A 27,493-nucleotide genomic window follows, 5' to 3' on the forward strand; every position below is an offset into this window, starting at 1 on the left:
TGTGTGTGTGTGTGTGTGTGTGTGTGTGTGGTTGAGAGAATCCTGGGTCTGAATGTTCTCTTCCTGTCTGTTGACTGTCTGTTGACTGTCTGCTGACTGTCTGTTGACTGTCCGTTGACTGTCTGTTGACTGTCCGTTGACTGTCCTTTGACTGTCGGCTGACTGTCCGTTGACTGTCCGTTGACTGTCTGTTGACTGTCCGTTGACTGTCCGTTGACTGTCTGTTGACTGTCCTTTGACTGTCTGCTGACTGTCTGTTGACTGTCTGTTGACTGTCCGTTGACTGTCTGTTGACTGTCTGCTGACTGTCTGTTGACTGTCTGTTGACTGTCCGTTGACTGTCTGTTGACTGTCTGTTGACTGTCCGTTGACTGTCTGTTGACTGTCTGTTGACTGTCCGTTGACTGTCTGTTGACTGTCTGTTGACTGTCTGTTGACTGTCCGTTGATTGTCTGTTGACTCTCCGTTGACTGTCCGTTTCGTCTGAGGGGGATGTGGTTGAAACGCTGTCAGACCTGTTGTTTCTCTACTCATTGGTTCACATACAGTACTGTACAATATAATAAACTGGATGGCACACGGTGACAAACGGTGCCCACACACTGTTAGGGCCTACATAAAGCTGTCCCACCAGCAGAGTCCCAACAGCAGTCCCAACACCTTACCACTGCTACACCTGGCTATCAGCGGAGCCTTGTCTGGCAGAGAAACAGTTCATTCAGCCTCATTTACTGCCTTTTAAAAAAACATTGCTGATATGGCTGACTTGCTTAAACAAATGTGGTTTCTACTGACAATTGAGATGTACAGTACAAACTATGGCATAAGCGGACGACAAGCGGATAAGAGGCAATGCTTATTTTCGGTTATGACATTAATGAGCGAGCTAGGACGGACGTAGTCAATATAACTATTTGTTCAGCACTTTTGAAATGTACAGCATCAGAATTCAGAATATGGGCCGTTCTTACAGCGTTCTCCCTGTACATCAAGTCAGAACCGTAGGATAGCTCTTACAATATTCAATGATTATAATTCTCAAAAACAGGTTATAGGCTAGATATGCACCACCAAGTCAAAACAGTAGGTGAAATTAATAGGTGAAAATAGACCAAATTATTAGGGTGCGGCACATGGGCCACTAACAACTTACTACACAACATACACTTAGTATTACTTTCTTAGCTACAGTATACATAACTCCCTGGCATATTACATCATTTATGCAGCAGCATACAATACATTTTTGGACTCACCTTGTTGTGCTATGTTCACTTGAACAGGAAGGTGGCCCGGCGGCCCTTCGTGGGAAAATTTTCTCATCAAAGTCTGTCATTCTCTGGATGTTTTCAAAACAACTGGAAACTGGATTTTCCAGTAGATTGGAAACAGGATTTTCCAGTAGATTGGAAACTGGATTTTCCAGTAGATTGGAAACAGGATTTTCCAGTAGATTGGAAACTGGATTTTCCAGTAGATTGGAAACAGGATTTTCCAGTAGATTGGAAACAGGATTTTCCAGTAGATTGGAAACAGGATTTTCCAGTAGATTGTCGACGTGATTCATGATGATGACTGCTACTTAAGATTTTGAAAGTATGATGTTGACATGATCAGTCCAATCAAAGCTACTGTACATATAACGTGATTTGACGTCATTTTATCTGTGGCCAATGACCCTGAGCCTTCTTGGATGGGCACTTCTAATGTAACTCTATGACAGAACCCAAGGGGCTAGAATTTTCTAGCTCTAGACATGGCGGTGTGTTCCCATGAGTGACAGAACACTGAGCCAATCACAGCGCAACGCTCCGTATTTTCTGCTGGCTTGCCCCACCACCACCACAGAAAGCACTGAGCTAGGCTGAAACACCTGCATTTTGGAGCTGACTTACTGAAGAAAACAAAAAAGAGACCATGTGGCTTTATTAACTCAATGATATATATTATTTTAACATTGTTTGCAAACTGATATGTGACACGTATTAATGCCAAAATAACATGCAAAACAGAAAAGCTGTGACTGATGTGACAGGGGTTAGTTGATGGGAGTGTGTTTGTGTGTGTCCTGTCTAACCCACTCCCTTCTCTTTCCCCAGGTAGGCATGTGGGAGAACGGTAAATTGGATTTGGTTTATCCAGCGTGGTCGCGTTACGGTCCGTTCCTCCAACCGCCTGATGGCGCCCAGCACCTGCGCGTGGTCACTCTGGAGGAACGTCCGTTTGTCATCGTGGAGCTGGCTGACGCCGCCTCCAACACCTGCATCAGAGACTCTGTACCCTGCCGACGACCCCTCAACGCCAGGTCAGAAGGCAGGGGTGACGGGTCAAATCAGACAATTATGTTCCTGTCCAATACACAATAAAATACATTCCTTACCCCGGGACACTTCATCAGGGGACTGTCCAGGGTCTTGGAGAACACAGTAAAATACGGGTCATCCCCATGTGACACACATACAGTACAGTGGCAACAAGACCCCCCTGGAGCCAAACACATCAGCAAAATGTAACTGTCGTTTTTCACAGATCGACCTTCATAGTATCATGTGTCTCCAGTGTAATGATCACGTGGTGTCAACATATGACATAATCACTTTCATGGTGTATTGAACACAAACAAATCACGTATTAACCCTCCACTCTCCACCTAACCTCTCATCCTTCTCGATCGTGTAGTGGTGAGTGTGAGCCCAGATGGTATATAGGGTTATATGTGATTCAGTTGAAGATATATGGGGGTTGAATTGGACATGAACACAATAGAGCTGCAATAGAGGTCCACGCCTCACGGTTCACCACCTCTAGGAAGGATGAGAACAATTATCATGTGGCAGCACAATTTGACTCTCACTTATAGGCATAATCCATAACTGTGATTTCCTGTATGGAGTGTGGCCCTGACTGAGGTAGAGAGACATTCTTTGTCTTAAATATAACATATTTTAAATGTTATATATTCTCACTCACTCACTCACTCACTCACTCACTCACTCACTCACTCACTCACTCACTCACTCACTCACTCACTCACTCACTCACTCACTCACTCACTCACTCACTCACTCACACTCTCTCTCTCTCTCTCTCTCTCCTCTCTCTCTCTCTCTCTCTCTCTCTCTCTCTCTCTCTCTCTCTTCTCTCCTTTCCTCTCCTGCACCTCGTCTCCCTCTTCCTTCCTCCCTCCAGTATTCCTGTCCAGGATCCCCCAAAGAAACAGTGCTGTAAGGGCTTCTGCATCGACATCCTCAAACGATTGGCCAAGATCGTAGGTTTCACCTATGACCTCTACCTGGTGACCAATGGAAAGCACGGGAAGAAGATTGATGGAGTGTGGAACGGCATGATTGGAGAGGTCAGTAAAATGTGAATGATTGATTAGACATTGATTAGACATTGGTAGGCTACAGTACGTAGTTCTTCTTGACCATAATAGTTGTTGAGAAAAGGTCAAAGCTACTTTCCACAGAAGCTGTCGCCAGAGAGGAGAGGAGCACTGAGACTTGGCACACTGCCTGCTGCCATTACAAAATAACATTTGATTGATTGGATGGCTGATGATTGATGGATTAGAGTGAGGTCACATGACTGAGGGCCTCTGGTTCAGAGGTCATGATTTATGGAAGTTAAGGACCTCGTAAGGTGGTTTTTCTTCCTGGTTGGAAGGTCAGGCTTGCTGTTTCTGTGTGTTTCACTGTTGTACGACTATAGCGCTGCATGAGAATGTACATGTGTGTAGCACTGCGTATGTGTTTGTGTTGTTCCTCAGTGTGTGTGTGTAGGTTGCTGTAGCTTAACTTAGTGTGTGTGTGTGTGTGTGTGTGTGTGTGTGTGTGTGTGTGTGTGTGTGTGTGTGTGTGTGTGTGTGTGTGTGTGTGTGTGTGTGTGTGTGTGTGTGTGTGTGTGTGTGTGTGTGTGTCGGCTGTGTATGTTCAAGCGTTCCCTGGCCTATGCTGCTGCCTCCGGGGCAACCAGTTAAACGCTGGGTGTCACATCAGTCACAGACAGAGTTATGGGCCCTTAACCACAGCCAGCACTCACAGACATACATTGTTTATTACACACACACACACACACACACACACACACACACACACACACACACACACACACACACACACACACACACACACACACAGAGAGAAGCGTGCATGCACACACACATACATACTGTACATACACACAGGCACGCACTTACCCACACTTGCATTTTATTCATTTTGCAGGCGCTCTTATCCAGAGTGACTTAGTGACACACAGAACACAGAACACACAGAAGCACGGATGCACGCACGCAACATTGACAAGCATGTGCACACATGAACACACACAGACATACAAACAATGTTTTTTCTCTTTCTCTTCGCCCTTTGTCTTCCTCATAGACACAGACTACCACATGGTCACATGGTCACAGTCACAGACACCCCCTGGGTATTACAGCTCTTTTTCTGGCAGGCCCTCTGAGAGCTAAACAGGGGGCTGTTGTTTCGGGAAAGTGTCCTGCACACACACACAAACGTGAACACACACACACACACACACACACACACACACACACACACACACACACACACACACACACACACACACACACACACACACACACACACACACACACACCAGCACACCAACACACACACACACACACACACACACCAGCACACCAACACACACACACACACACACACACACACACACACACACACACACACACACACACACACACACACACACACTGTGAGTGAGCGGGACAGGGGGTGATTTTTGGTGGAAGTGTCCCGCTGCACCTCCTCAGGTCCTACGGGGAACGCTGGTACAGCCTGGTTGTCATGGCAGCAGAAACAATCTCACTCCCTACTCTACTTCTTATTTATCTGTCATCTTTATGACTTGAACCAGGACCAATGGTGTCTATCCACCTATATTCACATGCAAAGGGTGAAGTGCGTTTTATTTTCTCAGGCTAATTTCTGTCTTTTGATCAGATGTTTCAAAGCCTGCCGTTCTTTGATCAGGTAGCTAATCCAGAGACTTGACAGAAGTGTGTTGCATTGCTGCTCGCTCCCCCTTTTCTGCTGATTTACTCTGAAATGAGGAGGTGCCATGTCTAATGCAGATTAACATTTCACTTATTCAATCAGCCGACACAGCAGTTTTCGATTTAGATGGGGGGGGCTAACTCACTTTGTGTGATGAAGAGATGTGTAGGAGGAGACACGTTGCTGGTGTTTACACTGTGTTGTAGCCCATTCAGCAGACTACATGAGGTGCTAACCCATATCTAGGGTCTGACAGGTTATAGGTCAGGGATCATCAACTATATTCAGCCTCGGGCCGATTTGTTCTTGAGCGATGGTCGGGGGGCTGTAACAGAATTACAAATCATTTGTTGACTTGGGACACCAAATAAAACCACATGCAGGCCAAATTCGGGCCGTGGTCCGCCAGTTGGGGAACCCTGTTATAGGTGTATGGATGAGGCGAAAGAGGATAGGGGTTGTTTTTAGACCTGTGTTATAATAGTGTGTTATGAGGCCAGTGTCCCCTCTATATCTCTGAATGTAGTTTCTCCTATAATAATGTGTTATGAGGCCAGTGTCCCCCTCTATCTCTCTGAATGTAGTTTATCCTATAATAATGTGTTATGAGGCCAGTGTACCCCTCTATCTCTCTGACTGTAGTTTATCCTATAATAATGTGTTATGAGGCAGTGTACCCGTCTATCTCTCTGACTGTAGTTTCTCCTATAATAATGTGTTATGAGGCCAGTGTACCTCTCTATCTCTCTGACTGTAGTTTCTCCTATAATAATGTGTTATGAGGCCAGTGTACCCCTCTATCTCTCTGAATGTAGTTTATCCTATAATAATGTGTTATGAGGCCAGTGTACCTCTCTATCTCTCTGAATGTAGTTTATCCTATAATAATGTGTTATGAGGCCAGTGTACCTCTCTATCTCTCTGACTGTAGTTTCTCCTATAATAGTGTGTTATGAGGCCAGTGTACCCCTCTATCTCTCTGACTGTAGTTTCTCCTATAATAGTGTGTTATGATTCCAGTGTGTCCCTCGATCTCTCTGACTGTAGTTTCTCCTATAACCATGTGTTATGAGGCAGTGTACCCCTCTATCTCTCTGACTGTAGTTTCTCCTATAATAATGTGTTATGAGGTAGTGTTACCCTCTATCTCTCTGAATGTAGTTTATCCTATAATAATGTGTTATGAGGCCAGTGTACCCCTCTATCTCTCTGACTGTAGTTTCTCCTATAATAATGTGTTATGAGGCCAGTGTACCCCTCTATCTCTCTGACTGTAGTTTATCCTACAATAGTGTGTTATGATTCCAGTGTACCCCTCTATCTCTCTGACTGTAGTTTATCCTATAATAATGTGTTATGAGGCAGTGTACCCCTCTATCTCTCTGACTGTAGTTTCTCCTATAATGTGTTATGAGGCAGTGTACCCCTCTATCTCTCTGACTGTAGTTTATCCTATAATAATGTGTTATGATTCCAGTGTACCCCTCTTGTCACGTCCTGACCAGTAAAAGGGGTTATTTGTTATTGTAGTTTGGTCAGGACGTGGCAGGGGGTATTTGTTTTATGTGGTTCGGGCTGGTTGTGTTAGTAGTTGGGTGTTTGATTTATTATTCCGGGTTTTGGGCACTGTTCTATGTTAATGTATTTCTATGTTTAGTCTAGTTATTTTGTATCTCTATGTTTAGTTAATTGGTGTTGGACTCTCAATTGGAGGCAGGTGTTTTCTAGTTGCCTCTGATTGAGGGTCCTATAAATAGGTATGTGCTCTGTATAGCTTTGTTCCTTACCGGCCTGTTATTTGTCGTTGTGTTTTTTTGTGTACGTGTTTGTTTTGGTTTACCTTATTTGTCCTGAATAAAAAGAAGATGAGTGCACATATTCCCGCTGCGTTTTGGTCCACTCTACCCTACGACAACCGTGACACCTCTATCTCTCTGACTGTAGTTTCTCCTATAATAATGTGTTATGAGGTAGTGTAACCCTCTATCTCTCTGAATATAGTTTATCCTATAATAATGTATTAAACGGCCAGTGTACCCCTCTATCTCTCTGAATGTAGTTTCTCCTATAATAATGTGTTATGAGGCCAGTGTACCCCTCTATCTCTCTGAATGTAGTTTATCCTATAATAATGTGTTATGAGGCCAGTGTAACCCTCTATCTCTCTGACTGTAGTTTATCCTATAATAATGTGTTATGAGGCCAGTGTAACCCTCTATCTCTCTGAATGTAGTTTATCCTATAATAATGTGTTATGAGGCCAGTGTACCCCTCTATCTCTCTGAATGTAGTTTATCCTATAATAATGTGTTATGAGGCCAGTGTAACCCTCTATCTCTCTGAATGTAGTTTATCCTATAATAATGTGTTATAAGGCCAGTGTAACCCTCTATCTCTCTGAATGTAGTTTATCCTATAATAATGTGTTATGAGGCCAGTGTACCCCTCTATCTCTCTGAATGTAGTTTATCCTATAATAATGTGTTATGAGGTAGTGTTACCCTCTATCTCTCTGAATGTAGTTTATCCTATAATAATGTGTTATGAGGTAGTGTTACCCTCTATCTCTCTGCACCGTAGTTTCTCCTATAATAATGTGTTATGAGGCCAGTGTAACCCTCTATCTCTCTGAATGTAGTTTATCCTATAATAATGTGTTATAAGGCCAGTGTACCCCTCTATCTCTCTGAATGTAGTTTCTCCTATAATAATGTGTTATGAGGCCAGTGTACCCCTCTATCTCTCTGACTGTAGTTTATCTTATAATAATGTGTTATGAGGCCAGTGTAACCCTCTATCTCTCTGAATGTAGTTTATCCTATACTAATGTGTTATGAGGTAGTGTTACCCTCTATCTCTCTAACTGAAGTTTCTCCTATAATAATGTGTTATGAGGCCAGTGTACCCCTCTATCTCTCTGACTGTAGTTTATCCTATAATAATGTGTTATGAGGCAGTGTACCCCTCTATCTCTCTGACTGTAGTTTCTCCTATAATAATGTGTTATGAGGCCAGTGTACCCCTCTATCTCTCTGACTGTAGTTTCTCCTATAATAATGTGTTATGAGGCCAGTGTACCCTTCTATCTCTCTGACTGTAGTTTATCCTATAATAATGTGTTATGAGGCCAGTGTACCCCTCTATCTCTCTGAATGTAGTTTATCCTATAATAATGTGTTATGAGGTAGTGTTACCCTCTATCTCTCTGACTGTAGTTTCTCCTATAATAATGTGTTATGAGGTAGTGTAACCCTCTATCTCTCTGACTGTAGTTTATCCTATAATAATGTGTTATGAGGCCAGTGTACCCCTCTATCTCTCTGAATATAGTTTATCCTATAATAATGTGTTATGAGGTAGTGTACCCCTCTATCTCTCTGAATGTAGTTTATCCTATAATAATGTGTTATGAGGCCAGTGTACCCCTCTATCTCTCTGAATGTAGTTTCTCCTATAATAGTGTGTTATGAGGCCAGTGTACCCCTCTATCTCTCTGAATGTAGTTTATCCTATAATAATGTGTTATGAGGCCAGTGTACCCCTCTATCTCTCTGACTGTAGTTTATCCTATAATAATGTGTTATGAGGCAGTGTACCCCTCTATCTCTCTGACTGTAGTTTCTCCTATAATAATGTGTTATGAGGCCAGTGTACCCCTCTATCTCTCTGACTGTAGTTTCTCCTATAATAATGTGTTATGAGGCCAGTGTACCCCTCTATCTCTCTGACTGTAGTTTATCCTATAATAATGTGTTATGAGGCAGTGTACCCCTCTATCTCTCTGACTGTAGTTTCTCCTATAATAATGTGTTATGAGGCCAGTGTACCCCTCTATCTCTCTGAATGTAGTTTATCCTATAATAATGTGTTATGAGGTAGTGTTACCCTCTATCTCTCTGACTGTAGTTTCTCCTATAATAATGTGTTATGAGGTAGTGTAACCCTCTATCTCTCTGACTGTAGTTTATCCTATAATAATGTGTTATGAGGCCAGTGTACCCCTCTATCTCTCTGAATATAGTTTATCCTATAATAATGTGTTATGAGGTAGTGTACCCCTCTATCTCTCTGAATGTAGTTTATCCTATAATAATGTGTTATGAGGCCAGTGTACCCCTCTATCTCTCTGAATGTAGTTTCTCCTATAATAGTGTGTTATGAGGCCAGTGTACCCCTCTATCTCTCTGAATGTAGTTTATCCTATAATAATGTGTTATGAGGCCAGTGTACCCCTCTATCTCTCTGACTGTAGTTTATCCTATAATAATGTGTTATGAGGCAGTGTACCCCTCTATCTCTCTGACTGTAGTTTCTCCTATAATAATGTGTTATGAGGCCAGTGTACCCCTCTATCTCTCTGACTGTAGTTTCTCCTATAATAATGTGTTATGAGGCCAGTGTACCCCTCTATCTCTCTGACTGTAGTTTATCCTATAATAATGTGTTATGAGGCAGTGTACCCCTCTATCTCTCTGACTGTAGTTTCTCCTATAATAATGTGTTATGAGGCCAGTGTACCCCTCTATCTCTCTGACTGTAGTTTCTCCTATAATAATGTGTTATGAGGCCAGTGCACCCCCCTCTCTCTGCACCGTAGTTTCTCCTATAATAATGTGTTATGAGGCCAGTGTACCCTTCTATATCTCTGACTGTAGTTTATCCTATAATAATGTGTTATGAGGCCAGTGTACCCCTCTATCTCTCTGAATGTAGTTTCTCCTATAATAATGTGTTATGAGGCCAGTGTCCCCTCTATATCTCTGAATGTAGTTTATCCTATAATAATGTGTTATGAGGCCAGTGTACCCCTCTATCTCTCTGACTGTAGTTTATCCTATAATAATGTGTTATGAGGCCAGTGTACCCCTCTATCTCTCTGAATGTAGTTTATCCTATAATAATGTGTTATGAGGTAGTGTTACCCTCTATCTCTCTGCACCGTAGTTTCTCCTTTAATAATGTGTTATGAGGCCAGTGTCCCCTCTATATCTCTGAATGTAGTTTATCCTATAATAATGTGTTATGAGGCCAGTGTAACCCTCTATCTCTCTGAATGTAGTTTATCCTATAATAATGTGTTATGAGGCCAGTGTACCCCTCTATCTCTCTGAATGTAGTTTATCCTATACTAATGTGTTATGAGGTAGTGTTACCCTCTATCTCTCTAACTGAAGTTTCTCCTATAATAATGTGTTATGAGGCCAGTGTACCCCTCTATCTCTCTGAATGTAGTTTATCCTATAATAATGTGTTATGAGGCCAGTGTACCCCTCTATCTCTCTGAATGAAGTTTCTCCTATAATAATGTGTTATGAGGCCAGTGTAACCCTCTATCTCTCTGACTGTAGTTTATCCTATAATAATGTGTTATGAGGCCAGTGTAACCCTCTATCTCTCTGAATGAAGTTTATCCTATAATAATGTGTTATGAGGTAGTGTTACCCTCTATCTCTCTGAATGTAGTTTCTCCTATAATAATGTGTTATGAGGCCAGTGTACTCCTCTATCTCTCTGAATGTAGTTTCTCCTATAATAATGTGTTATGAGGCCAGTCTACTCCTCTATCTCTCTGAATGTAGTTTATCCTATAATAATGTGTTATGAGGCCAGTCTACTCCTCTATCTCTCTGAATGTAGTTTCTCCTCCCGTCCATCAGGTGGTGGGACAGCGAGCAGACATGGCCATCGGATCCCTCACCATCAACGAGGAGAGGTCAGAGGTCGTGGACTTCTCCGTCCCCTTCGTGGAGACGGGCATCAGCGTCATGGTCTCCCGTAGCAACGGAACCGTCTCACCCTCTGCCTTCCTGGGTGAGTGAAAGAACTGATGACTGATGAGGTTGAAGTTAATCTGGACATTTTTGATGGTCCAGGTAGAAATTAAATTCCCACTTGCACATGACTCTCCACCCCCTCCATATCTAGCTCTGACTTTGCTGATAGCTACTTTATTGAGGAAAAGTGTACTTACAATGACAGTGATGTGTGGTTGTCCCACCTAGCTATCTTAAGATGAATGCGCTAACTGTAAGTAGCTCAGTGTGTGGGGGTACAGGTACAGAGTCGGTGTGTGGGGGTACAGGTACAGAGTCAGTGTGTGGGGGTACCGGTACAGATTCAGTGTGTGTGGGTACCGGTACAGAGTCAGTGTGTGGGGGTACAGGTACAGAGTTAGTGTGTGGGGGTACAGGTACAGAGTCAGTGTGTGGGGGTACAGGTACAGAGTCAGTGTGTGGGGGTACCGGTACAGAGTCAGTGTGTGGGGGTACAGGTACAGAGTTAGTGTGTGGGGGTACAGGTACAGAGTCAGTGTGTGGGGGTACAGGTACAGAGTCAGTGTGTGGGGGTACAGGTACAGAGTCAGTGTGTGGGGGTACAGGTACAGAGTCAGTGTGTGGGGGTACCGGTACAGAGTCAGTGTGTGGGGGTACAGGTACAGAGTCAGTGTGTGGGGGTACAGGTACAGAGTCAGTGTGTGGGGGTACAGGTACAGAGTCAGTGTGTGTGGGTACCAGTACAGAGTCAGTGTGTGTGGGTACCGGTACAGAGTCAGTGTGTGGGGGTACAGGTACAGAGTCAGTGTGTGGGGGTACAGGTACAGAGTCAGTGTGTGTGGGGGTACAGGTACAGAGTCAGTGTGTGGGGGTACAGGTTAGATGAGGTAATATGTACATGTAGGTATAGTTATTAAAGTGTTCTAAGGGGGTACAGGTTAGTTGAGGTAATATGTACATGTAGGTATAGTTATTAAAGTGTTCTAAGGGGGTACATGTTAGTTGAGGTAATATGTACATGTAGGTATAGTTATTAAAGTGTTCTAAGGGGGTACATGTTAGTTGAGGTAATATGTACATGTAGGTATAGTTATTAAAGTGTTCTAAGGGGGTACATGTTAGTTGAGGTAATATGTACATGTAGGTATAGTTATTAAAGTGTTCTAAGGGGGTACAGGTTAGTTGAGGTAATATGTACATGTAGGTATAGTTATTAAAGTGTTCTAAGTTGTGTTTATACTGAATGTCTTTGTTGATCTCTCCTCTCCTCTCCTCTCCTCTCCTCTCCTCTCCTCTCCTCTCCTCTCCTCTCCTCTCCTCTCCTCTCCTCTCCTCTCCTCTCCTCTCCTCTCCTCTCCTCTCCTCTCCTCTCCCTCAGAGCCCTACAGTCCAGCAGTGTGGGTGATGATGTTCGTCATGTGCCTGACCGTGGTGGCTGTGACCGTCTTCATATTTGAGTTCTTCAGTCCAGTTGGATACAACCGCAGCCTTTCCAGCGGAAAGAGTAAGTGACAGAGTTCCATTAGAAAGAGGATATGCTGGGTCCATGTTTGGTAGCCATGTTGTTTCCTAGGTGACTGAATGGATACACAATTCCATGTAGTTGTTCTATATGTTCAGTGTCTCATAGATCAAGTGACAGAGCATTCCAGAATAACCTACATGTACATGTCCATCACCACAGGACATGTCCATGCCTTGTTTGTGCTGTTGTTGTTGTTGACGATGTTGGTTGGTCAGTCAATCAAGTATCACTGCAGAAAAATAGATTGGTATGAAAGTGTGTGTATCAGAGGATGGAAACCAATACTTTCTCTCATATGTTGCATTGCAGCTCTATATGTTTAATATTGAAGCAGACATATATTATTTAGCAGTGCAGTTTGCACCGCTGCCATATTCGGTATGCTTCCCGCCTCTGTCCGATACCTCCACGCTCTCTCTCCTTCTCTCTTAGGTCTCTCTCTCTCTTTCTCTCTCTCCCTCTCTCTCTCTCTATTTTCCTCTCTCTCCCCTTCTCTCTCTCTCTATTTCTCTCTCTCTCTCTCTCTCCCTCTCTCCAATCTTTTACAGCATGACTGCTGCGCTGTACATATTTTACCTCTCTGTCCTCCTCTCACACATTCCCTTCATCTCTCTTATCTCTCATCCCTTTTTCCTGTCATTTAAAATAAGTGTTCTAGTGTTTGATCTTGGTGAAGATTGGACCATGAGTGGTGAAATTAAGTGTATGATTACATCTCAGTGTTGAAAGCGGTGGTGTTCAATATTTATTGAAAGTGCTTGAGAGGGAATCCGCAAGGTATTATTTACTTATATCAAATCAAAGTTTATATGTCACGTGCATGGGATTCAACAGGTGTAAACAGTACAGTGAAATGCTTACTTTAAAGCTCTTCCTCATCAATGCAGTGTTCAATACCAAAGGTAAAGAAATAGAAAATCCAAAATAGGATCTTAAAAAGAGCATGGAGTCAATACTAGTTTAGATCAAATGAAAACAGGAAATAAAACACAAGAATGTACGCTAAAAACAAGTTCAGTACCAATACCTTATCATAAGGCATGGATCAGTCATTCCAGGGGTTTTGGATATTTAGTTCATCTTGAGTGGAACAATATTGTCCATAACGTTGCTTAGAGTGTTATATACAGTAAAATGGGTTGAAAACACTATTGTTGATGAGTCCAAAACTATAGCACTGGTTTGTCCACTATTGAGTGTATTAAAGGGAGACTGATATTCGGATTTTGCCAACGACTCCCTTTATCCACTTCCCCAAATTCAGATTAACTGATGGATACTATTTGTATGTCTCTGTGTCCAGTATGAAGGAAGTTAGAGGTGGTTTCGCGAGCCAATACTAACTAGCGTTAGAGCAATGACTGGAAGTCTATTGGTATCTGCTAGCATGCTGGTATCCCTTTAACACTGCAGGCCTTCATTTAAAGTTCTATTGAGAGGACTATTGCCTGGATGCACTCATACTTTTCCAGTGAGGCACTCTCCTCCTACTTTTTCCTCACGTCCTCCCTCTCGCTCTCTCTCTCCCTCATACCCCACCCCACCAAACTCCCTCTCTGCCCCAACCCTGCTCTCCCCCCACCCCCTCCTCTCCCTCTATCCTTGTCTCCCTCTCTCCATCCAGAGGCAGGAGGCTCTACGTTCACCATAGGAAAGTCTGTATGGTTGCTGTGGGCCATTGTGTTCAATAACTCGGTCCCGGTGGAGAACCCCAGAGGAACCACCAGTAAGATCATGGTGCTGATCTGGGCTTTCTTCGCTGTCATCTTCCTGGCTTCCTACACAGCCAACCTGGCTGCCTTCATGATCCAGGAGGAGTACATAGACACTGTCTCTGGACTCTCAGACAAAAAGGTAAACATAGAAGAATGATGGTGTGTTTTTTTGTAAGGTGGGTAAGGGTTATAGGTAAGGGTTATAGTTACGGGTTATAGGTAAGGGTTATAGTAGGTAGGGGTTATAGGAGGTAGATAAAGGAAGAGCCCCATGAAATGGACAAAAATGAATGAGAACATATTGGCACTGTACGAAACATACACACGATGTACAATACCACTCATTTGGACGCCGTTTCATCCAAATCATATTGCAAATGGCATATGGCAAATGCCAAGTGTCACACCGCAAAAAATCCAATAGATGGCGAGCGCGCTCCACCGTAACTTTTTCATATTGAAAATGTAACACAAGTCAAGTCCCAAGAGTGAAATTTTGAAAAAATGATTTTTTTTTTGAAAACTTATCACCCCCTTAAAAAAGTGCTTTCTGGACCGTTTTTAAAAATTCTTTCGATTTTTTTCTGTCAGTTACACATGTATAAGAACTGTATGAACATACTTTTGACATATTTTATTGACATTATTTTTTAATTTTTTTAAAATGTTAATTTTTTGGTCAATTATGAAAGTATGAGTATTGAATGTGCCAAATCACAGCAGATATCCAATAGATGGCGAACGCGCTCCACCGTGAATTTTCTTATTGCAAATGTAACACAAATCAAGACCCAAGAGTAAAATTTTTTAAAAATGAAATATTTAAAAAAAACTTATCACCCCCTTAAAGTGCTTTCTGGACCGTTTTTCGAAATTCTTTCGATTTTTTTGGTCAATTACACATGTATAAGAACTGTATGAAAATACTTTTGTCATATTTTATTGGCATATTTATGTATTTATTTTTTGCTTGTACATAAGGCATATGTTTTGTCCATTTGCAATATGATTTCATAGGAAGTTAAAAGTCGAAGTCAAAAGTAACTTAAAAAAAAAAAATTGCCAAATGCCATAAGAAATGTCCAACTGCAACATGAAAGTATTGAATGTGCCAAATCAGGATGTTTGTCCATTTGCCATGTACGATCATAGGAAGTCGGTTTCCAAACCCAAAAGTCAGTGAACCATGTCCAAATGGCATTTATACTGCCCAAATGATATATAGCCCTATGTTAAGCCATGAATCAACCTAGATGGTCTATTTGTCATGTATGATGAGGGAGAAGTGGGACTCTGTTGTTTTTTTAACGATTTTTTGAAAAACGTCCAAAATGACCATTACCATCACGAATTTGACATACTCAAAAATACTGCAGAAATGCAAAATTGACTGGCCCAATGAACTCGGGATGGCCGGGCAGTGACTGTGGTTCCTCTCCATCGCTCGTTGTGGTCTTTTCATCATTTCCATTTGGTGATGTTTTTTCATTATTGAATCATATTGCAAATGCACAGTACATTTGCAATATGTTTCAATGGGCATTTACCATCACGAATTTGACATGCTCAAAAATACTGCAGAAATGCAAAATTGACTGGCCCGATGAACTCGATGGCCGGGCAGTGCTAGTGGTTCCTCTCCATCGCTTGATGGTAACATGATAGAAGTGGGACTAACATGAGAGAAGTGGGCGCCCCCTACTGATTTCAGAATGTCATTTTGGTGATGGTCTATCACTGTTTAAACATATTGCAAATGTACAAAAGCCATCCAGCAAGTCAGCATCCATCAGTCAATTAGATATTATTGTGACACCAAACTGATACCATCTGACACCAAACCCACTTTTTCCAACTCGTTTAGAAGCCAACTATCACATATATCATAATAAAAATGTAAAACATGTAGTTACGTTCTAGCTGCGGGTCCAGCTCTGGTTTTATGTGTAGGCCTAGATGAGGCGACCCCGAATCCCAAGTTTCGGCTCGATAGGTCATTTGGAGCCCAAGCAGCGACCTTAATTGTTGCTGAAAATCCACTTTTTCAGGGCGTTGCTATGGGGTCCTTGAATGAGCTATCGGACAGAAACGTTGGGGTCCGTCTCTACGGGCTGAGGTGATTTCAATGCACATAGCCTTGCGACTCTGGGACATTTCTAAATGTGGTCATTTTCGTGATGTCAAAATTAATTGAAGATATTGCAAATGTACGAGGCTGTTTCTCGGTCTGAGAACGTTCTAGAGCCACATAACTCACCGTGCACTATTGACTTGAGCTCTAGAACAGGTTTCTAAAGTTTCAGAGCTCTAGTTCTGACGGTTCTTTGATAGTTTGAACAAAGGTAACTATTGCAGGCTCTGTGTGTCTCTAAGCCCCACACTGTGTCACTCCGTCCTAGCTGTGTGTGTGTGTGTGTGTGTGTGAGTTTCTTGGAAATCTGATGGGATAAATTACTGATTTACAGTTCATGAGGGTTACCTAGTCACACATATGAAGTTTTGGAAAGATGTGACTTTTTAACCCTTCAAACAGCTACAATGACCCCAAATTAAGGCACTTCCGGTTGGCACAGGAAGCTTAGAATCGACACATGTTATCATTGGGGTAGACTTTCACAGAATCCTGAGTTTTAAGTCTTTACATTAACTTTTTGAGGCTCCACCGTGCAGCCAGTGAAAAATCTGAGCGCCAAATTTGAAAACAACAAAATGTCATAATTCAGATTTTTCAAACATACAAATATTTTACACCATTTTATAGATAAACATCTCCTTAATCCAACCACGTTGTCCGATTTCAAAAAGGCTTTACGGCGAAAGCGTAAAGTTAGATTATGTTAGGACAGTACATAGACAAAAAATTACACACAGCCATTTTCAATGCAAGGACAAGCGTCACCAAAAGCAGAAAATCAGCTAAAATTCTGCACTAATCTTTGACAATCTTCATCAGATGACACTCCTAGGACATTATGTTAGACAATACATGCATTTTTTGTTCTATCAAGTTCATATTTATATCCAAATTTTACATTGGCGCGTGACGTTCAGAAAATGTATTTCCCCCAAAACTTCCGGTGAATCAGCACAAAAATACTCATTATAAACGTTGATAAAATATTAAACTGTTATTCAAAGAATTATAGATTAACATCTCCTGAATGCAACCGCATTGACAGATTTCAAAATAACTTTACTGGGAAAGCACACTTTGCAATAATCTGAGTACTGCGCTCAGAAAAATACATCAGGCAATTACAGATACCCGCCATTTTGGAGTCATCTAAATGCATAAATACTATTAGAAATATTCACTTACCTTGAATAATCTTCATCAGAAGGCACTTCCAGGAATCCCAGGTCCACAATAAATGTTGTTTTATTGTGTGTTCATAATTTATGTCCAAATAACTCCATGTTGTTTGCACGTTCAGTAAGCTACTCAAAATGTAGGATGCGCAAGGAAAATGTCACGACGAAAAGTCAAAAAAAGATCTATTTACATTCGTTCAAACATGTCAAACGTTGTAAAGCATCAATCTTTACGGCCTTTAGAACGTGAAAATTCAGTAATATTCCAACCGGACGATTCCATTGTCTTGAAAAACATTTTGGAACAGAGCTACCACCTCACGTGAATGCGCGCCAATGAACTGATGTCCTTCCCTGGGTCACCAACTTCCCAGCCTTCTTGTTTGGTCTCTGTTCATCTTAGATGCCTCAAACAACTTTCCAAAGACTGTTGACATCTAGTGGAAGCCTTAGGAAGTGTAAAATGAACCCTAACTCACTGTGTGTTCGATTGGCAATGACTTGAAAAAACTACAGGCACCAGATTTTCATTTCCTGGTTGTATTTTTCTCAGGTTTTTGCCTGCCATATGAGTTCTGTTATACTCACAGACACCATTCAAACAGTTTTAGAAACTTTAGAGTGTTTTCTATCCAAATCTACTAATTATATGCATATTCTAGTTTCTGGGCAGGAGTAGTAACCAGATTAAATCGGGTACGTTTTTTATCCGGCCGTGCAAATACTGCCCCCTATCCCAAACAGGTTAAGGGTTAATGCCACATGGTCAAGGTTAGGCTTGTACGGATCGAGAGGACCTCAGGAACGTTCCTGAGGTCGAATTGTGCTTCTAACCCTAACGGTTCTCTCGCTGTCACCCAAAAGCACTTGAAATTTAGGTCCAGGCATCATTTTGGGCCTACTTTTTTTCAAGGTTTCTGTGCTCAGACCGAGCGAGCTACGGTCAAGCGGGGCATCTCGTTGAACTCGGCACAGCCTAGAGATAATGGTAATGCCATTGCAGGCTCTGTGTGTCTTTAAGCACCGCACTGTGTCACTCCATCCTTGCTGTGTGTGTGTGTGTGTTTGTGTGTGTGAGAGCTTTTCTTTGACATCTGATTGGATAAATGACTGATTTACAGTTCATGAGGGTTGCCTAGTCACACATATGAAGTTGTGGAAAGATCTGACCTTTTGAACCCTTCGAAACAGCCCCTATGACACCATTTTATGGCACTTCTGGTTGACACAGGAAGCTGAAAGTGAACACAATATCCTCCTTGGGTTTGGCTCTTATAGAATATTGAGTTTTAAGTCTTTACTTAAGAACTGACTTATTTACAGAGGGTTGAATGAGTTTGTGTTATTTCAGAAAATCACAGAAATCTCGCAGAGCTCCGAAACACTCCTTAACGGATACAACTGGATCTGTAACTGGATCTGTAACTTTTTTTTTACTCGTTTTTTTGAACATCACCAATTGTACATTGTACGATTTCTCTTAACCTCTATGGGCTAGGTGGGACACTAGCGTGCCACCCGTGGTGCACTCCATCAACAGCAGGTGCATTTCAAGAGCGGCAAATTTGAATCCAAATAAATGTCAAAATTCAAATTTTTCAAACATACAACTATTTTACACCCTTTGAAAGATAAACATCTCCTTAATCTAACCACGTTTTACGATTTCAAAAAGGTTTTACGGCGAAAGCATAAATTTAGAGTATGTTAGGACAGTACATTTACAAGAGTTGTGTGTAATGTTTTGTCAATTCAAAGACAGGGTCACCAAAACCATAAAACCAGCTAAAATGATGCACTAACCTTTTACAATCTCCATCAGATGACACTCCTAGGACATTATGTTAGACAATGCATGCATTTTTAGTTCTATCAAGTTCATATTTATATCCAAAAACAGCGTTTTACTATGGCATTGATGTTGAGGAAATCGTTTCCCTCCAATAACCGGCAGTCAAGTCAGCGTCACAAATTAAATAATTAAAATTAGAAAACATTGGTAAAATATTATATTGTCATTTAAAGAATTATAGATTTACATCTCTTGAACGCAATCAACTTGCCAGATTTAAAAATAACCTTACTGGGAAATCACACTTTGCAATAATCTGAGCACTGCGCCCAGAAAAATACGCGTTGCGATACAGACTAGACGTCATGTTGGGGAGATCTAAAATCGAAAATACTATGTAAATAATCCATTACCTTTGATTCTCTTCATCAGATGTCACTTCCAGGTATCACAGGTCCATAACGAATGTAGTTTTGTTCAAAAAAGCTCATCATTTATGTCCAAAAATCTCCGTCTTGTTAGCACATGATCTAAGCCAGCCGGACTTCTCGTCATGAACGAGGGGAAAAAATATATTTCCGTTCGTTCAAACATGTCAAACGTTGTATAGCATAAATCATTAGGGCCTTTTTTAACCAGAACATGAATAATATTCAAGGTGGACGAATGCATACTCTTTTATAACGTATTGGAACGAGGGTACCCAACATGAACTCGCGCGCCAGGTGTCTAATGGGCCATCATCGTTCCATGGCTCTTGTTCGGTCAGATCTCCCTCCAGAAGACTCAAAACACTTTGTAAAGGCTGGTGACATCTAGTGGAAGCAATAGGAAGTGCCAAAATATTCCTCAGCCCCTGTGTTTTTCAATGGGATAGGTTTAAAGGTAATACAACACATCAGGTATCCACTTCCTGTCAGAAAATGTCTCAGGGTTTTGCCTGCCAAATGAGTTCTGTTATACTCACAGACACCATTCAAACAGTTTTAGAAAATTTAGGGTGTTTTCTATCCATATGTAATAAGTATATGCATATTCTAGTTACTGGGTAGGAGTGGTAACCAGATTAAATCGGGTATGTTTTTTTATCCAGCCGTGTCAATACTGCCCCCTAGCCCTAACAGGTTAAATGACGATAGATAAATGTCTGGTTCTTTTTTTCCTGACACCGTAGGCTCATGTACTTTGACGTGAAGTGGTCAAATTAGCGCTCTATTTTCATTTTTGACCTTTAATCCCATAAAAATGGCCTTAACTCAAAAAGCGTTGAGGCCTTGACTCCATCTTGTCCGGGGCCAACTGCCCATTATGCCAAACCTATGCTCACCAAGTTTCGTATTCGAAGTCTTTTCCATTTAGGAGAAAAGGCCACGTCGTGATTGGTGATGTTTTGTACATTTGCTATATGATCCATTCGCCCTCTGCTGGTATTTTCCGGGACAGGTGAAAAATGACCAAAATGTGAACATTTTATAAAACGGAAACCGAACGCCCGAGAGACTTCGTTCGATGACTTCCCGGAAGATCCGGCCCCGGTGCACGGCCCGCCGCCGTCCGCCAATTTTACAAACGTTCGCTGACGTCTAGTAAGGGACCGTACATTTGCAATATGGACTTCCTCATCAGTCATACAGCAAGTGCCGAAATGTGCGCTTCATGTATGTAAGGGTTATAGGTAAGGGTTATAGGTAAGGGTTGTAGGTAAGGCTTATAGGTACGGGTTATAGGTACGGGTTATAGGTAAGGGTTATAGGTAAGGGTTATAGGTACGGGTTATAGGTAAGATTTATAGGTAAGGGTTATAGGTAAGGGTTCGATTCTGATGTACCAATGTTTAAAAATATGTTCAGTTTAACATACATTTCACTCGCAAGCACACATTGATGTCCAGGCTCCCTCCTCTCCCCCCCCCCCCCTATCTCTCTCTCTCTCTCTCTTTCTCTCTCTCTCTCTCTCTCTTCCTCTCTCTCTGCTTTCTGATGTTCAATGTTTTGGTTGAATATGATAGCTTGATGTTGAGTGTACTGTCATGGTCTATTACACTCAGTGCTTTATGGTCAATACTTTGTTGTAGTGATACTGCTCAGTGTTATGGTGATTGGACATGGCTACAGATACATTTATTTTACAACTGGATTCATACTGTTTATGTGGTTTGGTCTCTATGGTTCTCTGATGTACAAAAAATATACTTCCTTGTACTGTAGCAAAGCACAGGCTTCTCCTCTCTCTATTCAAATATAGGCGCACTATAGGCGCATATAGGCGTTTCTTCATAAAATAGGGTTGTTTAGCCCAACTCAAATTCACCTTTCTCACCTCTCTTTCAGTTCCAGCACCCCACAGAGCAGTACCCCCCTCTGAAGTTTGGCACGGTGCCCAACGGGAGTACAGAGAAGAACATCCGCAGTAACTACCCTGGCATGCACCATTACATGGTCAAATATAACCAGAGAGGGGTGGAGGACGCCATTAACAACCTCAAGACTGGGTCTGTCTTTCTTTCTGTCCCCTCTAGGATCTGAACTATGTCTATGGGATGATCCCCTCACTCTCACTCTTTCCCCTAAACTTCACTCTCACAATATCAACCTCTCACCCTAAAACTTCTCACCCTAAAACGTCCTCTCTGTCCCACTCTATATTACAGAAACAGTCAAATACTTCCCCCCTCTCCTCTCCTTCTCTCTCCATCCCTCTCCTCTACCCTCTCCTTCTCTTTCCATCTCTCTCCATCCCTCTCCTCTACCCTCTCCTCTCCTTCTCTCTCCATCCCTCTCTTCTACCCTCTCCTCTCCTTCTCTTTCTATCTTTCTCCTCTACCCTCTCCTCTCCTTCTCTCTCCATCCCGCTCCTCTACCCTCTCCTCTTCCCTCTCCTGTCCTTCTCTCTGCATTCCTCTCCTCTACCCTCTCCTCTCCTTCTCTCTGCATCTCTCTCCTCTACCCTCTCCTGTCCTTCTCTCTCCATTTCTCTCCTCTACCCTCTCCTCTCCTTCCCTTTCCATCTCTCTCCTCTACCCTCTCCTCTCCTTCTCTCTCCATCCCTCTCCTCTACCCTACCCTCTTCTCTACTTCTCTCTCCATCTCTCTCCTCTACCCTCTCCTATCCTTCTCTCTCCTCTACCCTCTCCTGTCCTTCTCTCTCCATCCCTCTTCTCTACCCTCTCCTCTCCTTCTCACTCAATCTCTCTCCTCTACCCTCTCCTCTCCTTCTCTCTCCATCCCTCTCCTCTACCCTCTCCTGTCCTTCTCTCCCCATCTCTCTCCTCTACCCTCTCCTCTCCTTCTCTCTGCATCCCTCTCCCCTACCCTCTCCTTCTCTCTGCATACCTCTCCTCTTTTCCCTCTTCCTCTCTTGTTAAATCTGCATCATATGTCTGCTGGGTTGTATAATCCTTACAGTTTACTGTCACTAAGCCCCTGTCATCATCTCTCCCCGATTGCCTCGCCACCCCATTTATAGAACACTGTTAATGTGCTGGGAATGAGATGCTCTCTGTCGCTCCCTCTGTCTTCCTCTCTCACCCCTCTTCTCTCTCTCTCTTTCGCTCCACCTCAGCCTCTCTTTATCTCTCCATCATTTTTTCCTTTCCTTTCTTTAATATATGCCCACCCGCCCTCTCTCTCTCTCTCTCTCTCTCTCTCTGGTTATTTCCTCCCCTGTGTGTTCTCTCGGTGTGTTTGTGCTTAAACTTTATAATCCTCATCACTCTCTATCTCTCTCCCCCATGTGTCTTTTGCCCCTGAAGTGTGTAAATCTTCTTTCCCTCTCTCTCTCCTCCCATCTCTTTTCTCACAGTACTGTATAAATCCTTCTCTCTCCACCTTCCATCCCCTCTCTCTTTCACTCTCTTCACGTTTCACTCTCTTTGGCACGTTCTCCCTTTCTCTCCTCCCTCTCTCTCGTTCTAACTTCAGATCTCTCTCACTCTCTCAGCTCTTGCCCTTCTCTTTCTCTACCCCATCCCCCTGTTCTATTAACTCCCCCGCTCTCTCTACAGGAAGTTGGATGCCTTTATCTACGATGCAGCTGTGTTGAACTACATGGCCAGGAAAGACGAGGGTTGTAAGGTGATGACCAGACAAGTTTGACTTGATGTGTTCTATCTATTTACTCCTTTATTGTCAGCTAGATAGCGGATTGTGCATTTGTGAAAATAGCAATACAAAATGTGATGTATTGCTTGGTTGATTGGTTGGGTGAGTGAGGGAGTGAGTGAGTGAGTGATTGAGTGAGTAGTTGCTTGCTTGATTGATTGATTGATGTTTGCTTGTCAAAGGTGATGACCATAGGCTCTGGGAAGGTATTTGCCACCACAGGCTACGGTATCGCCCTGCACAAGAACTCCCGCTGGAAACGCCCCCTCGACCTGGCCCTGCTGCAGCTGGTGGGAGACGGTGAGGACAGGGGAGGATGGGTGGAGGAAGGAGGGAGGGAGATGGTGAGGACAAGGGAGGACGGAAGGAGGGAGGGAAACGTCGAGGACAAGGGAGGACGAGAGGAGGAAGGAGGGAGGGAGACGGTGAGGACAGGGAAGGAGGAGAGGAGGAAGGAGGGCGGGAGCTGGGAAGTATACGGGAGGACGAGAGGAGGATGGGGAAGGATGTAGAGAGTGAGGGGAGTCTTGGGGAAGGTCTAAGGTGTGGTGGGGTAAAAAGGAGAGGGGAGGAGAACGGGGAAGATGGAGGTCAAAGGGCAAATGGTAAGGCAAAACGCTCCCTACACCTACCCCTTGGTCCTAACCATTTGATGTTTGCAGATCTGTAAGGTCTGGATAGGTATCAGCAGTTCTGTGGTAGAGCTTCCACCATATTGCTTCCACCTTACAGATCTGCAAATACTGGAGGGTTAGGGCCAAGGGGAAGGGGGAGGGAATGATTTGGGACTGGCTGAGGGAATATGGTGGGGTACTGTTGGGGGGAGATGGTGATGACTTGTTGGGTCATGATGGGAACGGGGCAAATGCTATGCTGAGAAGAACTGGGGATCATAGGAGTGAGGGACGAGGCCTGAGGAATGAGGGCTCTTGAACAGGGAAGGAGGCCTGAGGATTGAGGAATAAGGGATCTTGAACAGGGGATGAGGCCTGAGGAATGAGGGATCTTGAACAGGGAATGAGGCCTGAGGAATGAGGAATATTGAACAGGAATGAGTCCTGAGGAATGAGGGATCTTGAACAGGGAATGAGGCCTGAGGAATAAGGGATCTTGAACAGGGAATGAGGCCTGGGAATATGAGGGATCTTGAACAGGGAATGAGGCCTGAGGAATGAGGGATCTTGAACAGGGAATGAGGACTGAGGAATAAGGAATGAGGGATCTTGAACAGGGGATGAGGCCTGAGGAATGAGGGATCTTGAACAGGGAAGGAGGCCTGAGAAATGATGAATAAGGGATCTTGAACAGGGGACGAGGCCTGACGAATGAGGGATTTTGAACAGCGAATGAGGCCTGAGGAATGAGGGATATTGAACAGGGAATGAGGCCTGAGGAATGAGGGATCTTGAACAGGGGATGAGGCCTGCAGAAAGAGGGATCTTGAACAGGGAATGAGGACTGAGGAATAAGGAATGAGGGATCTTGAACAGGGGATGAGGCCTGAGGAATGAGGGATCTTGAACAGGGGATGTGGCCTGAGGAATGAGGGATGTTGAACAGGGAATGAGGCCTGAGGAATGAGGGATCTTGAACAGGGGATGAGGCCTGAGGAATGAGGGATGTTGAACAGGGAATGAGGCCTGAGGAATGAGGGATGTTGAACAGGGGATGAGGCCTGAGGAATGAGGGATGTTGTACTATGGCTTTCAGGCAATAGTAGCAGCACTTTACTATTCTTGAGAATCTATTTTTATATACCTTCCTCTCTCCCTTCCATCTGATGAAAGGAAATATTTTGTTTGTGTGTGTCAGTGTTGTTTGGACGGATCATCACAACTTGTGCTGCGACAGTTTTATAGTCATTACAGATATGCTGAGGACCAGAGAGAGAGACGGAGAGGCACAAAGAGACAGAGGGAGAGAAGGACAGAAACAGACTGCAAGAAATAATGGTTGAAACAGACAGACTGACTAAAACTAAAGGAATAGTAGAGACACATATAGACAATTCAGTAGAAATAGAGATGACAGTGAACCAGTTAATTCATTAATTGAATTCTGATAGGGTGTTATTATAGCACTATGTTTGTCCATTGTCCATTTCCATGTCGGGGATTAGAGAGAAAGAGAGATTTAGCCTGTAATAGTGAGAAAGGCTGTTTTTAGCAGAGGCTGTCAAAACACTAATGCTTAATTGTCATTTTTACAGTCTGCACGTACGCGCACGCACACACACACACACACACACACACACACACACACACACACACACACACACACACACACTGTAACGGGCGTCGTATAGAGGGGACCAAGGCGTGTTGAGTGCTCATGATTATTCTTTAATGAAAACGAAACACTTTTACAAAGAAACAAAAACGACAGCAAACAGTTCCGTCAGGCAACAGACAACAAAATGGAAAACAACTACCCACAAACACAATAGAAAAAACCCCAACTTAAATATGATTTCCAATTAGAGGCAATGAGGACCAGCTGCCTCCAATTGGAGATCAACCCAAAAAAAAACAATGTAGAAAAACTAGAACTTAAACATAGAAATAGAAAACATAGAAAACCAGCCAAAACACCCCCTGTCATGCCCTGACCTACTTTACTATAGAAAATTACATCTTACAAGGGTCAGGACATGACACACACACACACACACACACACAAACACACTGTATTGTCTCAATAGGATGCTCCTTGTTTGGCTTGACTCGTCGCTTTAATCGTCTTTGCTCGTGGCATGGCGGACAAAGCCCTTTAGCTGCCTACACACTGATAATGCCAATTTGGTGCCAAAATCTATGAAACAACATCCTGGGTAAGAGTTTAAACACCCGGACCACGTGGGAAACTCTCCATGCATGGGAAACGGAGCGTTCAGACGTGCACTCACAGGTTCTATTTGTTGTTGCTTTTATTTATGTTATTTGTTGCGTTTAGCATGCCCTTGCTCTTACCTCTGTGTACCCCAGGCTGAACAATGGTGCAGTATGGTGGAGGGCTTCTAGTAACAGGAGGTGTTAAGTGAGGATGGATCTGGTAATAGGAAGGTATTATACTGTATGTGGGGATTACTAAAGAATAGGATTCATTCCTAGAGGATAGGAGATGTTTCTCACATTCACCTTTCCTTAAGGGCCACTTCTCAACATCCATTCTGACGTCCTCTTCTATTCCATTATTCCGCTATTTCTCTTATGTCAGTTTATATTAAGTCATGTTGTTATGTCTTGTCATAACTGCATTCAGGAGGAGAGATACTGACCGATGATTTGATGAACTGTAATAGTTGTGTCGTTACACACTGCCTCATGTGAGATCTATAGCATCTATCACCATTTTCTCTGGATAATGATTGCACAATGTGTGACTCTGAGATCTTATTGATCTCTCCACAACCAGCACCTCTGCAGTGCACAAAGGTTTCCTTTCTCCTTTTGAGATCTAAAGTAGTTTGCATAGGGTTTGATACAAGCAGTAGTTTGTATGTGATTTGAGAAGCAGTTGGTTGTTTTGTCTAGGGCTTGATAGAAACAGGGGATTATATATACTTTGCCGCCCAGGCAGCTACCATGTACCCACACGTCTGTGAACATGTCTGGCAGCATGTCATGGGTGGCAGTTTGACAGAATTGCCCCTACCCCCTACTGCCCATGTTTTCCCTAAAACCGCCTTGCTGGAACATGCCAGCTGTGTGGTGGCAGCGCCAGCTCTACCTGACCTCACCTGCCAAGTAGGTCAGAGGTGCTGTGTGGATTTGACACACCTGCCAGATTTGGCAGGCTGGAGCTGGTTGGAGCTGGTTGGAGCTGGCTGGAGGTGCAAAGAGAGAAGGCTGCCATCAAAACAAAAACCGTCTACCGCTATGGTCTGAAGGGCTATGGTCTAAGGAGAGAGAGAGAGAGAGAGAGAGAGAGAGAGAGAGAGAGAGAGAGAGAGAGAGAGAGAGAGAGAGAGAGAGAGAGAGAGAGAGAGAGAGAGAGAGAGAGAGAGAGAGAGAGAGAGAGAGAGAGAGAGAGAGAGAGAGAGAGAGAGAGAGAGAGAGAGAGAGAGAGAGAGAGAGAGAGAGAGAGAGAGAGAGACACACAGAGAGAGAGAGAGAGAGAGAGAGAGAGAGACACAGAGAGAGAGAGAGAGAGAGAGAGAGAGAGAGAGAGAGAGAGAGAGAGAGAGAGAGAGAGAGAGAGAGAGAGAGACAGAGAGACAGAGAGACAGAGAGA

General features: G+C 43.2%; 1 protein-coding gene across 1 annotated transcript in view; it reads left to right on the top strand.

Annotated features, from left to right (window-relative positions):
* The window catches only part of LOC106591967 (uncharacterized), an 89,499-nt gene that overhangs the window by 22,880 nt on the left and 39,126 nt on the right, over positions 1–27,493 (top strand). Inside the window, exons 6-13 of the mRNA XM_045712846.2 lie at positions 2,100–2,305; positions 3,190–3,355; positions 10,700–10,853; positions 12,195–12,320; positions 13,966–14,195; positions 21,491–21,651; positions 23,164–23,233; positions 23,443–23,560. Of these exons, the coding sequence (XP_045568802.2) occupies positions 2,100–2,305; positions 3,190–3,355; positions 10,700–10,853; positions 12,195–12,320; positions 13,966–14,195; positions 21,491–21,651; positions 23,164–23,233; positions 23,443–23,560 (1,231 nt within the window). The remainder of the gene's footprint in view (positions 1–2,099; positions 2,306–3,189; positions 3,356–10,699; positions 10,854–12,194; positions 12,321–13,965; positions 14,196–21,490; positions 21,652–23,163; positions 23,234–23,442; positions 23,561–27,493) is intronic.

The sequence above is a fragment of the Salmo salar genome, chromosome 02, assembly GCF_965601325.2.
Source record: "Salmo salar chromosome 02, fSalSal1, whole genome shotgun sequence".
NCBI classification, from domain to species: domain Eukaryota; kingdom Metazoa; phylum Chordata; class Actinopteri; order Salmoniformes; family Salmonidae; genus Salmo; species Salmo salar.